Genomic DNA, 14,104 nt, shown 5'->3' on the forward strand with positions numbered 1-14,104 from the left:
GGAGATTCTTGTAAAATGACCTCGGGCACAGCCAGCACAGTGATGCTATGCTAGACAGCAATGGAGCCCTTCACTTGCAACCCAAATTGCAAAGCTCTAAAGGAGGATGCAGGGAGCAGCAGTGATAACAGGTCAAAGGGGCTCCAGAGAACTCATATTAGAAAACATAGCGGGAACTACTGCTGCGCCAATATACGGATATTAAGGACACTGTATGTACTCGTTCCCTCCCAAAACATACCATCATGAACCTTGAAGGGCTAGTTAAGCTACAAACCAACGTGCTGTCTTAAACAAAAAAAGCCAAAGCACCAAATGAGTTATAAGTTATAGTCATCACAATGTTTTCATGATCCAAAAGCAAAAACTTACAAAATCTTCTACAATCTCTTTGATGCCTGCAATTGTTAAAATAATGATCAATGGCACCAGGGTGGTATATCTTCCTGTTGGAGATACATCTGGAATTTGCTGAAAGATAAGAGACCAAAAGAGGGAAGTTGACAAATTAAAATACTCTCGACGGAAAAGAAGAAATTATGACACTCACCACTCACTCTTTCGCGGTTCTGTTCCATTTCTGTGACACCAAAACAATTACTTTATTTTAAAAAACTAGCTAAGTGTGTTACATGATTTTAAAATTTTATTGTTATGTGTAGAACAGAAAAAGGGTTGAAAATACGACCCTCACGCCATTTTTCCATGCCTCTTTTAGTAACTGCAATTTTCCTTAAGACATAGGTAAAGGACTCTGCCTTCACGCAAGGTCATTCAGACAAGTAATGATTGGATGACGGAAGCAAATTACATTCGCATATTATGACACTTTTTCAGTTAAAGGACCTTTCAGCAAAACCTCATTTTGCATGTAATTATGGTTATGAATTTTAAATAACTTTTGAAGAAATATTACCTGTAATAAGGCAATGAAGAGGAAGAAGGCATTAGCAGCTCTTCTAATCTGCTCGTACAAGAATCGAGGTAGAAATGTCAACACGCTGTACTTGGCCGTACTGTAAGTACAAAGAAAAACCTACTATCAGTTATAGGTGTAAATTCTAAAAAAAAAAGGAAAACACAAAGTCTCAAAAATCTTACAAGTGATTTTATAAACAAACTATTTCAAAATGCAGGACAAGTAAATTGCTGTGCTGGCCCTCTCGTGACAAAGCTTATTTTTAGCCTGCTTATGTGTAGCCTTCTTTGGCTTAAGGTATTAAATATATACATGAAAAATTATATGAAAACCACTGATAAAACAGTTCAAACTTAAAATATATTACACTAAAAGGAATATTAATGAATTAGTTAGAAAATTTGCTTACATGGAGTCCCTACTCACTTATATAGTCCTATGGGGTCATAAGATGTCACCGTATAATCCTGCCAGACAGAATAAACTAGCTGACATTAAGTTCATTAAAGAGAAGGGGAAAATATATCAAACTCGTGTATGTGATAGCTCATAGTACCAAGTTTCCTTAACTGAAGCTTAGAGGACAAAGTCAAATGGAACATCAAAGCATTCCTTTATGTCTGCGTTGGGCACTGAAATAAAGCAACCAACATTGATCAATAAAGGAAACACGAAAATTCACACACTTTTTAAGACTTTATAAAGCATCTTATAAGATAGTTTGACTACAACATTTGAACCCAAGATTCCATCTGTATAAAACAGACACACACAAATACAGGTGGCATATTGACCCACCTACGTGTGAACATTTCCCACTTGAGAAAAACACTAATTGTGCTTAAAGGAACCCAATGTGTCTGACGGCCATGAAGGTCAAGGTTTAGGCAGGAAAGAGATCCATCCTGTTTATGTAAGGAAACCAAAGCTAGAGGGTTGGGGTGGGGGAGGGAAAGCATACTAACTTTTAGTCTAGTTGAACTAGAAAAATGAGTCTAAAATATTTTCATCCTGAAGTAGAATCAGCATAATCAATATTTCAGAGAAAATGACAAGAGATGGCTACTATATGACAATAAAATAATTACTTTAATATACAACCTGCATGTGTCCTGTTACAGAATTAAACACATAAAAATACAGCTAAAGGCAGTACCCATCAAAATCATTCTACCAGGAGAGTTTATTTCGGGCAGTGCTTCTCAAACTTAGAGATGCATATGAATCTCCTAGGGATCTTGTTTAAATGTACTGCACTGGAGTTCTCCAGAGAAATGAACCGACAGGAGTATATATCCATAGAGAGAGAGAGAAATTTACTTTAAGGAATTGGTTCACAAGCCTTGGCAAGTCCAAAATCTGCAGGCTGGAGACCTAAGGGAAGATCTGATCTTATCATTCAAGTCTGAAGGCCATCTGCTGGCAGAATTCCTTCTCGTCCAGGGAGGTCAGATTTTGTTCTATTCGGGCCTTCAACTGATTGGATGAGGCCCACCCATTATGGAGAGCAATCTGCTTTCCACAAAATCCACCAATTTCAATGTTCATCTCATTCAAAAAACACCTTCACAGAAACATCTAAGAACAACAATTTGGCCACATATCTGGACATCACAGCCCAGCAAAGTTCACATAAAATTAACCATTGCATGCATATTCTGATTCAGTAGGGCTGGAGATTTTGCATTTTTAGGGAGTTCCCATGTGAGACCAATGCTGGGCCAAGAACCACACTTAGTCCAAGGACAACTACCTTCGTTCAAATCTGCTGTCTGAGGTCAATCCAGCTAAACACTATGAGATATAAAAGGCTTGGAAACATTTACCATTCACTGTACCAGGTGAAATGTGCAAATGAAGGCGCTTCCCAGTAGAACAATTTGTTCCCCAAGGTGAATTAGTCACCTCCAAAAGATTCCCGCTTACACTCAATGTGTCATCATCCCCTGCCAGGATGGCTGTCCACGGCAAGGACAGGCAGAGGTTACAAGTGAGTCCAGGCATTTAACAAGCCTTCGATCCTGGGGAACAGGAAACATGACCAGAAGAAAGCAAATGTTTTCTGTGGTTTGCTCAGTTTCTCTCTAAACACCTGCTAGACTAGTGTTTCCTGATATTGGGTGACATGAGGAATGACCAGGGGCTTGTCAAAAATCCATCCATTCTTCAACGAATATTTACTGATCCTTATCTCTGTCCTAGGCACCGTGCTAGGCACTGCAGGGAACCAACTGGTCAAAAATGCATACCCTCGAGAGCATTACATTCTACAGGAGAAATAAGATTTTTAAAAATACATAGCAAGATAGATGGTGATAAATACTGTGGAGGAAAATGGATAAGAGAAGGAGGGTACAAAGTGACAGATACACTGGTGGAAACCAGGGGAAAGGATGTTATTTTCAATGGAGTGATCAGGGAATGCTTCAGTGAGAAGGTGATGTGTGAGCTAAGCCCTAAAGGGGGTGAAGAAGCAGGAATGCGCCCTATGGTTACACGGAGAAGAGCAAGTGCAGAAACTCTGAGGGCGAGAGGTCCCGTTGCTCTTCCTGTTGGAAGAGCAATGAGGGGGCCAGTGTGGGGGGGGGACAGTGTGGGGGAGGGCCAGTGGGGCAGTGGGGGGGGCCACTGGGGGTGGTGTGGGTGGGGTCAGTGTGGGCGGGGCAGTGTGGGCGGGACCAGTGGGCGTGTGGGTGGGGCCACATGGAGAAACATGGAGAGAGACCACAGGGATCAACTTGAGCCTTGGATCTCAGGTTCACATACTGGCCTTTTTGTCTTCAGTAGATAGGATGCCTCTAGAAGATTCCCAGGAGAAGACAAGATCTGACAGCAACAGCAACGTGCAAACCTGTCCCCTGAGAAACCTTACTCAGTTAGAAGCAGGACTTGGTGATGTGTATGGTGGACATGCTCCTCTTAGTAAACTCTTAGGATCTGGCAAGTGTGGCAAACAACCCTTAGACAATAGAACCTGACAAAAATGTGTACCTGGGGCGACCTCCCTGACACAAATCACAAAGCACTCCAGAGTCTGAGCTCCACAGTGCAGCACAAAGCAAGAACCCAGAGATGATGTCTGAGTATAACTTTTCCATCTGTGAGAAAAATTGAAGCTGAGAACTGTTGTCCAAAGGCAAATCTAAAATGCAGGAGCCAAAGTGTGACTTCCCCTTAAAACAAGCTACGGGAAACCCAGAAACTAAACTAGCTTAACACTCTTCAAAATGTGAGCAGTGCATCCTCGCTGAGGAATACAGACAACCTAAAGCAATCATCGTTGTGTTTATTCTCCTGCATCACAAGGACAAATACCTTTCTTGTGTGCACCCAGTGACGGTAAGTGCTCAATACTGACTGCGAGAGTGGACGGCCCTTTTAAACCTCTCCACAAGAAGCTGACTGTGTGAGCTGAGTCAGTGCTCCATGACCATGTTCTGGAAAACTTCCATTCTACCCAGGTCCCTGTAAGACGCCATGCAACCCTGTCCTCTCAAAATAGTCACTCGGCAAGGAGTTCTGTATTAACTGACGGTTGCTCATGTCCTCATAAGCAGTGTAATTCATTTATCCCTGAAGAGTGCATTAAACTAACTCACATAAAAGAAGAGGAGACCGACCAGTAAAGGCAAAGGCCTCCCCCAGTGGGCCCTCTGCCACCCCCACTGAAATGACGTCCCACTGACATCATGGACACCTGGGCGTCACCCAAGAGGACATGCCAATAGACAGCAGAGCCAATGGCCTCCCCATCTTACACTGACTCCTGATGCTTTGCCACTCATCCCTCCCAAATTATAGTCTGAAAATCCTCTCAAACACAAAAGTTTCTGCTGACAAACAGGACCTGTCAATATTCAAATGTGACCACCTCATTAGAAATGCTCACTTCATTTTACTAAACGCCTGAAATGTCACCAGTTACGTACAAATAAAAGGTTAATAAGCTCATATTGACATTTTTATTTTTCAACATTCTTCCTATTTCTTAGAAAGTGTGGGGTACTGCCTTATCCCAGAGCCTTATCCCAGAATGCATTCATCGGACCCAGCCAGGTACTGTGAGTGCTGGAATTCTCTGTAGCACCTTCCTATGACTCACATAGGCTTTTGCAACCAATTCTTTACAATACACATTCAAGGAGAAAAATGAGTTGGGTTTTAATCGACCAGCTTATAAAAATACCTTTAAACGTAAATTCATAAATTACAGACTCCCTATAATTCCTATTAAATAGCGTGTTTTATTCCTATTGTACTTCTACATCATGTTTTGTTGTGGTTTGAAGTCAATGAGCTGTGGACATGAGGCAGTTTATTTCACACAGAAATGCGGGCTGAGAAGAAGATAATACTTGGAGCACAGAGCATGCAGCCAGGCAAACCTCTCGCTGTGCCTAACTCTTAGATAAGCAGTTCCAAATGCAAGACATTAGATGTTTATGGCTAATATCTTTACATGTGGCACCACTGAAAAGCAGGTTTTACTCAATTGCTTTACAAGAAAATTGTGAACTTTCTGACAAAATCAAATGAAAATGAGTTGTGAGACTCAATCAATTTTGCACTGGAAAGTTCAAAGTATCATTTTCTTTTTCTTTTTCTCTCTCTGTGTTTTTTGTTTGTTTGTCTGCATTTGTTCTTTTGTTGTTGCTTTTTGTTGTTGTTGTTTTTTGTTTTAAGGAGGGTGCAGCTCACAGTGGCCCATGTGGGGATCGAACTGGCAACCGTGGTGTTAGTAGCACCATGCTCTAACAAACTGAGCTAACCACCACCCCACACAGGATCATTTTCAATAAGATTCTCTACCTTCAATAAAAAGAAACAAGAAATGTTTATTATGAAAATATGTGGCATAAAGGCAAACGAGTACAGAAGTGATTCAGGCCCCATTCTACAACTATCCCAAAAGAAAGGCAAAACAGGTCAAAATCTATTGCATTTAATCACAATACCACTGGCCCTTCACTCAGGATTCAATATGCTCTTTCTAAGCCCAATGAAATGAACCCTATCAAAGGGGAAAGTTTAAGGCTGTCCTAGATGCTGACACGTTACAAGTCAAAACAGGAGTCTGAAGTCAAGTATCAACATAGAAATGCCTGATGCATCCTGGTCCTACGCTCCAAGTCTCTGGTCTCACATGAGGGGCAGTGGTTTTGCTGGCAGCAAGGGGAGGGCATCATAACTAGTCTAAAAGGTCACTTTCCAAAAAGGCAGATTCTAGGAACCTTAACAATGGGCGCGATCAACATGCAATGCTAGACTAAAGCACACAAATTGAGAGACTAGCAGGAGGTGAAGTGAAGAGTATACAGAGTTCACGAATGCAGAACGCACAAAAATTTCATTTAGGTCTGATTATAAAACAAGCCTCTCAGTCTTTTTTGCTGCAAAGAATCGAAAGAGTTTACAGATACCAGAAACCCAAGGCAAGTTGTATCCTTTTATTTTTGTGAATTTCACATATCATTGCCACCATTTCTATTCAAAAGTTTTCTAATTGAGATTTTTCTGTTAGGTTTTGCACACTTTCCAGTATGCGTGATAAACTAACTATACAACTCAAATTTTCATGACGTGAACACACCCATGTAATTATCAACTTGAAATTTAATACAGAGCCGTGAGGGATACAGTCTTTATGGCTGGGATTTTAACAGCAGTAAAGGCCCTGTGTAAAGGGTACCCAGCTTCTGATTCCCAATTATAAAATGGACACAACCATTCATCACCTCTGCCCCCTCAGGCACCACTTAAATCGTAGAAAGAAATATAAAAATATACAGCCACATTTTTAAAAACTAGGGATGGAATCATTAGCCAAGGAGATTACTTTTCCCCTAAAATAGATGCCTTTCTGCTTTTGGCAAGAAAGTTGTCTCCATGCCTCTAAGATGCCTCTGAGCATGAGCTGCAGCAAGAGAGGAGCCCACAGAGGGGACTGCAGCCTGAGGAAGGGCCCTGCGCCACGTGTGAGGCAGGAAGAATGGGTCCTACTTTAGAACGGTTTTCTGGAAAGATAGGTCAATCCATTTTTAAGGGAGTACTTCAGTTCTAATGAGAGGATCACTGCATTAGTCAAGGTTTTCCTGAGAAACAAAACCAACAGCATATGTACCTAGAGATTTAATATAAATGGGCTCACACAATTATACAGTCTGACAAGTCCCAAGACTTAGGGTCGGCAAGATGGAGACCAGGAGAGCAATGGTGTAGCCCAGTCCAAAGGCAGGAAGAAGACGATGTCCCAGCTCTGAGGCCATCAGGCAGGAGGAGCTCCTTCTTACTCAGCCTTTTTATTCAAATGATTGGATGAGGCCCACCCGCACCAGAAAGGGCAATCTGCTTTAATGAGTCTATAATTCAAATGTCAATCTCATCCAAAAGCACCCTTACAAAACACCCAGATATCTGGGCAGCCTGTGGTCCAGTCAAGTTGACAAATAAAATCAACCATCACCGTCACTTAATAGACACAACCTCAGTGTGTCAGAGGGGCCTGTGGACAGGAAGAGGAGGGCTTCAGCCTGCAAAGCAGAGGAGGCTCATAAGGCAGAGATACCAATGATGGAAGAGGGACTGAGGCAAAAGTGGGAAGTGAAGGGAAACACTGAAAGTCTCCACACAGAGAATCTGACCCAGCAGATCAGGGTTCAGAGTGTGGAGAAACTTCACGAGATAAACTATAGAGGACTAAAAGCAAAAGGCTTTTAAAAAACAGCATTGTTCCTTTCTCACAAGCCCCCTTCTCCTGGCTGTACAGAAACCTTACACAGCCAGATGGCTACACCCACGGCCAGAGATCCAAAGATTATTCCCTGGACAACCATTGAAAACTCACAGGAAGACAGGAAAACAACAAAATCCTCCACATACTCATGTCTGAAAGTCTTTCACCTAAAAGCAAAGCTTGCTATCTGACCCATACTCAGAACACCCCATCATTCTTCTATGCTCTCTCTCTGGAAAATTGCCACATATGTGTAGAAAGTTCCCACTATGAAAACGAGATTCAAAAATGAAGACAGAAAAAAGGAAGACTTGAAGAAACAGTGCAGCAAACTTTAAAAGAATACTTTTAAAAATGCTAACATCCTCAGAGTTATAAGATGATAATGCATTCATCTAAAACAAGAATAAGGTGCTGTTTTTAAAAAGTAACAGAATAAAAGAGCTATTGAAAATTAGAAGTATGATAGCCTACGATGGTGTAATCATAGGAGTGAAAAATAAAAGTAAACTCCCAAAAAGCAGAATAAAAAAATAAGATTAAAAATGCAAAAAAAAAAAAAAAAAGAGAGAGAGAGAGAGATTTAAGAGTACCAATATGAGAGTCAATATCCAATCATTTTGAGTTTTACGAAAACCAGACAAAGAACGCTTTAAAACATATACAAGAAAATTTCCCAGAACTCTAAAAAATAAGGTTTCTGGTTGAAAGGCCTCACCAAGTACCCAAAACAAGACAACTATACCAAAATTTTGAAATTACATAATATCCTAATTTTAAAAATCCCACAAGTTCACAAAAATAGCTTATTTATAAGGGAAAAATCAATATGACATTGAACTTCTTAATAGCAACATAAATAGCTAGAGCAACACTTCAGATTTCTATACCTAGCCAAATTATCAGACACTTACATTTACTTTTCATGTAAGCTTTCTACTTATTGCAAGATGTGCTTCAATAATACTAGAGATTAATCAATAAAGCAAACACACATGCACTCATCAAAAAAACAAACAAACAAAAAAAAAACGGAGACTCCAACTCCAGAAGGTAGCAAGAAAGTTCTGAGATGATCACTTTACAACACATCTTCAAAATAATCAGTCTACCTGGGACGGAAGACTCTAGGGGAGAAAATAGTATAGCTGAGAGATTATTCTGAGAGATTAGTTTTATAATATAGAGATACTGTGTAGTATAAGTATATAGTAATCTGATGGAGAAAATAAGGATTGATATGTAAAAAAATTGTTCCCACAGAAAAACGAGGTAGGAAAAGCAAGTTACACTAGAAAAGAGACAAATATACTACTTCACTACTTGGCCCCAAGGTAAATAAGTTAAATCTTCATCTACAAGAGAATTCAGAGAGATCATTTCTAAACCTAATTTAGAAATATGGTGGCAAACACCAAAATAACTAAAACCAGAAAGAGTTCAAAGTGGTAGCCTGTGGTGGAACAGAACCAAAATGGGAGAACTAAAGTTGATTTTTATTTTCATAAGCTTCCATGCCATTTCAACTTTTAACTACCTATGTGTATTATTTTAATAACTTAATATTTTAAATAAAAATTAACGCACGTATACAGATATAACTGCCAAGGAACTGTCAGATCTTTTATTTTTAGCTAATTTCAGGAATGGTCATACATAAGGAGCTATTTATTAGAACATGAAATTAGGCTAAAGACGTATTTTATTCTTATACTACTTCCCATCCCAAGAAGATCTAGTAACCACTCGTATCCAATATGAATCCCTGTAGTCACTTCCTCTGCCAGCAACAACTGGGCCCTCGGCCATGGATAAGGAATGGAAATTCTAATCTGCCCTATAGGAGTCTAACACGAAACATACGTTAGTATAACAATCGCGTACAAAACTTTTATGCAGTCATTCCTTTGAGAAGAGCAGTCTGGCTTTCAACACAGGAATCTCTACCCTATAACTCAGCCCACAGGAAAAATGAGTCGAGTTCTTCCCCCTTAAATGGAAATCACTTTATCCTGAAGAGCATTTGCTCTTAAATTCTCTTGCTGCTTTTAACCCTCTGCCAAATTCCTAGAACATCTTCTTTTCTTCTTTTTATCAAACCACATGCTTTCTCTTCTTCCCAGCCAACAGCCCAAGGGGTCATCTTCTCTAGCAAGCTTTTCCCTATTCATGTCTACCCAGCACACAATCTGTAACCCATCCATTCATCTCCACACTGTGTGTGTATGAGAGAGAGAGCAAGAGAGGGAGAGAGTTTGGGGGGACAGGGAAAGAACCTCCTCTCCTCTGATACCATGAGCTCTAAGCTGTCCACATCAAGTATTTATTCTATTAACCACCTCTCCCCACCGCACCCCTCAGACCGGCCGCACAGTGCCCTCTGCTGGCCAGACATCATAGCAGCGTTTTCCGCCAGGTAAACCTTCCTGGTGCGGCAGCTCTGAGCCAGATGAAGATGAAGTTTCTCAATAATTTTCTAACACAAATCCCCGGAGAAGCATTGTTTAAGGAACAACTTTTAAGCTTTTAACGACTTTATTTTAATAATTGGTCCTTGCATATTCACTCGAGGTCACTTAATATAAAAACACAAATTACTGTAGTTCATTCCTAAGTAATCCTAAAACGTTTGTTCATCTTTTCATTTAATTTACTCATTAGATACCCAGTTAGATAAATTTTTAAAAATCTAAATCCAGATTTTGTGGGGCCTGGCTATAATTTGCATACAATACACATACAATTGGGGGATCTCACTTTAAGAAAAATACAGAATTAGAAAAACAAAATAGAGCACAAAAGTGAATACTTATTTAGAAGGGGGGGTCTCAACATAATACAATTCATGAAAGCTGAAGTATACTACATTGCAACTTCCAGAAAACATAGTGTTTTTACTAACTATCTGACATTCTATAATACTTTGCCCCCATATTTTTATTTCATTTGCATAGATCACTTCTTACATAACAATTTTGTAATAGCTTTTATAGAAAAAATAAAGATAATTCATTATTTCCTCTAACTATGGTTGATAAGTTATTTTGCATTGATCTTTGGTAATGTTTCTTTCAGCTTTATAATTCATAAACAGTAACATCATGTACATTTTTATGATTATTGTCAAAGCCAGAGAAGTCAGAGAAATTCTTATCAAATTTATTTTATAAGTGTAACAAATTCTGGAAGATTTCCCTGCAGACTAGCTTCTGGCCCCACACATTTCAAACACTGCTTCTCAAGTATGACTCACACAGTTCAAGTGTTAAGTCACACTGATATTTTGATACTTCTAATTCTACACCCTCCTATCACAACAGCTGAGGTAGCAGTAGGAGCATTTCTGATACTTAATCATATGCTGGGACAGCTAATAAGATAATAATAATTTATCTATTCACAAAAGTGACTGCATACTGCATAAATATATCTCTAGATCCAAACACAATGTTACTTCCAGCTTTTCTTTATCCAGACCCTAAAACGCCACCACACTGCCATCTAAGAGGAGAGGAAGTGTAACAAAGAGGGAGTTTGACTGAAAAGAAACAGTGGTCTTACCCAATCAGGGTGCAAATTTGTTTCTTAAGTTATACAAAGGCATTGGCGAGGTGAAAATATTGTAGAGTCCCTCCCGGGGCCTCGGGATAGGCAGGTGTCCTGGATCTTAAGCTCCATTAGCTTCAAGTCCATCTGCCTCTGCAGATATATGCACAATCTAATACAAATACAGTTATTTTAATAATCTTTATGCCCTCCCATAATCTTCTCCAAGCTCATATAATTTTACACAGACATGCACATTTATTCACGTATATAGAGAGCTGTCCATGTTCCACAAAAAAATGGGACATTATGCCTTTTTCTGAATTTTGCTTTCACTGAAAAGCACTGCAAAATCTTTGTAAGTCAATCTCTGTAAAGCTCTAACTCATTCTTTTTAATGGTTATATAATAGTCCGTAATTTATTCAATCATTCTCCTATGAGCAACAACTTTATTTCCAAACTTTTATACTGGAAAACATGCTCCAGTGAATATTCATGTTCATACGTAATGCTGGTGAGTTTTTATGAGATTCTACTTCGAAACATGGTTCAATCGTAAGCGCCTCTGAAGATTTTATTCAATTTCCTAAGTTTCTACTGAATGTTCTTTTTCTCTTCCAAGAGGATTGTAAATTTTTAATTTGAATACATAGCAGATTACTTCCCAAAAGCATTTTAAAAGTTCACATTTCTACCAGCAATACAAGGGAATATTCTTTATCTCCATATCCCTGCTAGCAATAGGTACTAACAGTCTTTTTACAGTACTCAACCTTATGGCAAATAATATATCGTTAAGTTAATTTGCATTTCCTTGATTATAGCAAAGTCGAACATATTTTCATACATTTGTGGGCTATATGGCTTTGCTTCATTATCACCTCCTCATATATTTTACCCATTTTCCTGTTGGTTTGGTGGTCTTTTCAGTGTCCATTTGTAAGAATTCTTGGTAGTGTCTGCTAACCCTAATTTATATTAGTTTTCTAGACCACTCATTTGTATATTAAGTTTTTATAAGTGGTATCTTTGACATACAAAGAGATATTGGACAATGTAGATGTCCAAAAATATTTATAGCACCATGGTTTAGTATTAAGAAATTCTTAAAAGTCAAGAACCATATGACTTCACTCATTCGTGTATGAGTGGGATATAAAACCAAAAGCAACAAAGGAACAAGACAAACAAAGAAACAAAAACTCATAGACACAGACAACAGTTTAGTTATTACCAGAGGGTAAGATGGGGAGGGAAGATGGTAGAAGAGAGTAAGGGGGCCAAATATATGGTGATGGAAGGAGAACTGACTCTGGATGGTGAGCACACCATGTGATATATAGATGATGTATTATAGAAATATACACTTGAGGCCTATGTAATTTTAATAACCATTGTCACCCCCAATAAATGTAGTAAAAAAAGAAATTCTTCCCCATACTTCTATTATATAAATATAGATATGTGCACATATGGTCTCTAACATTCTCTTTATAGATTTTTCAATGTCAGTCTTTAATTTTTGCAATCAGAATTCATTTTTTCATATGATATAGGATGGAATCCAATTCTGTCTTTATCCTGACAAACAGCCATATTGCCTAATAAATGGTACCAGCACAATTATCCATTCCACTTAACTAAAATGCCACTTTATAATATACTGGCATGTATTTAGTTCCATGGATACTTTTATCAATTCCTATGCCAATACCATACCAATTTATAGTAACTTTATATATGTTCTGGCTCTTGGTAAGGTAATGCCTCCCTCAATATTCTTGTTTTCCAAATTTTCTTGAACATGTATACATCTTTAAGCCCAAGTTCTCAATGGAAAACTTAACACCACAAATAAAAAAGAATGCTAAGGGAAGAACATTAATTTCCATATCTGTTTAAAAATGGTTATTGCAGATTTGGACATGATCATTTGATAAAATAATAGAGAAAGTAGTTCTATCCTAAGAGTCTCTGGAGATTTTTTAAAAGTCATATGCACATGTGCTTTGTGATAAAGCACAAACTCTCAGATGAGAAATTGGTTTCTTAAACTGTTTAAGTCATCTATTTAGGAAAATACATATGCAATTTCTCTAGAAGTTTATGCAGTATGATTAATTTTTCCAATTAGTAGTAATGCTTTGATAAATAGAATATATTTGGGAGAATAGCCATTACTATGAACTAGAGGCAAAACAGCTGTATGACTGTGGTAATATATTAAAACAAAAAGTCATTAATTTAAGATTGAGCCACAATATTTATACAATATGTTGGCCAATTTCTCAATCTTATAGATGTTGAAATGAAAAACACTATATATCATTAATAAGAGAATCCTTTTTTGATCGAAAGCCAGTGAGAATGGAATGACTACTGAAAAAAAAAATTGAAAGGCAATATGAATGCATGTGAATACTTAGAAAATGAGCACTTTGCTTAGAATAAAAATGTTCTTAATCAGAAAGTGAATTCTGCTTCTTGAAACAGAAACTCATCTAAAGTCACCTAAGCCCCTGGGGGTTATTTTACCCTCAGAACAGGAATTCCAGACGTAGGCGATCGAGGGCTGATGGAGCAGCTCCACAAATGCCAACGTTCTGGGTGTGTTCTCTCCACTCCATCAATTTGTCACATTATTGTCACAAAACACCTTCCTCCCTTCAGATTCTTGGCTGTGTTCACACAGGAAGAAGTGGAACTATCGGGGAGTGGAGCGTCCCCAGACACCCTCAGCTCACGTCTGACTGCCCAGAATAGCACCTTACCATTATTTCTAGTTCCAAGCCTTTTTAACTGGGCACAACAGCAACAAAATTGGTGGGTAGTATCTGCCTTAATGCTTTTCCTGAGATAAGCAAATGTCTGAGACAGTTTATGGCCTCCTGGTTGAATATATGA

General features: G+C 38.6%; 1 protein-coding gene across 4 annotated transcripts in view; it reads right to left on the minus strand.

Annotated features, from left to right (window-relative positions):
- Positions 1 to 14,104, minus strand: part of ATP8A2 (ATPase phospholipid transporting 8A2) — a 555,453-nt gene that overhangs the window by 428,067 nt on the left and 113,282 nt on the right. For all 4 annotated transcript variants that reach the window (XM_088793294.1, XM_088793295.1, XM_088793297.1 and 1 more), the window contains 2 exons: positions 917 to 1,016; positions 373 to 471 (listed from right to left, as the gene is read on the minus strand). In XM_088793294.1, coding sequence (XP_088649420.1) covers positions 373 to 471; positions 917 to 1,016 — 199 coding nt within the window. The remainder of the gene's footprint in view (positions 1 to 372; positions 472 to 916; positions 1,017 to 14,104) is intronic.

This window comes from Rhinolophus sinicus, chromosome 16 (genome assembly GCF_057876585.1).
Source record: "Rhinolophus sinicus isolate RSI-liver-muscle chromosome 16, RSI-T2T, whole genome shotgun sequence".
In the NCBI taxonomy this organism is placed as follows: domain Eukaryota; kingdom Metazoa; phylum Chordata; class Mammalia; order Chiroptera; family Rhinolophidae; genus Rhinolophus; species Rhinolophus sinicus.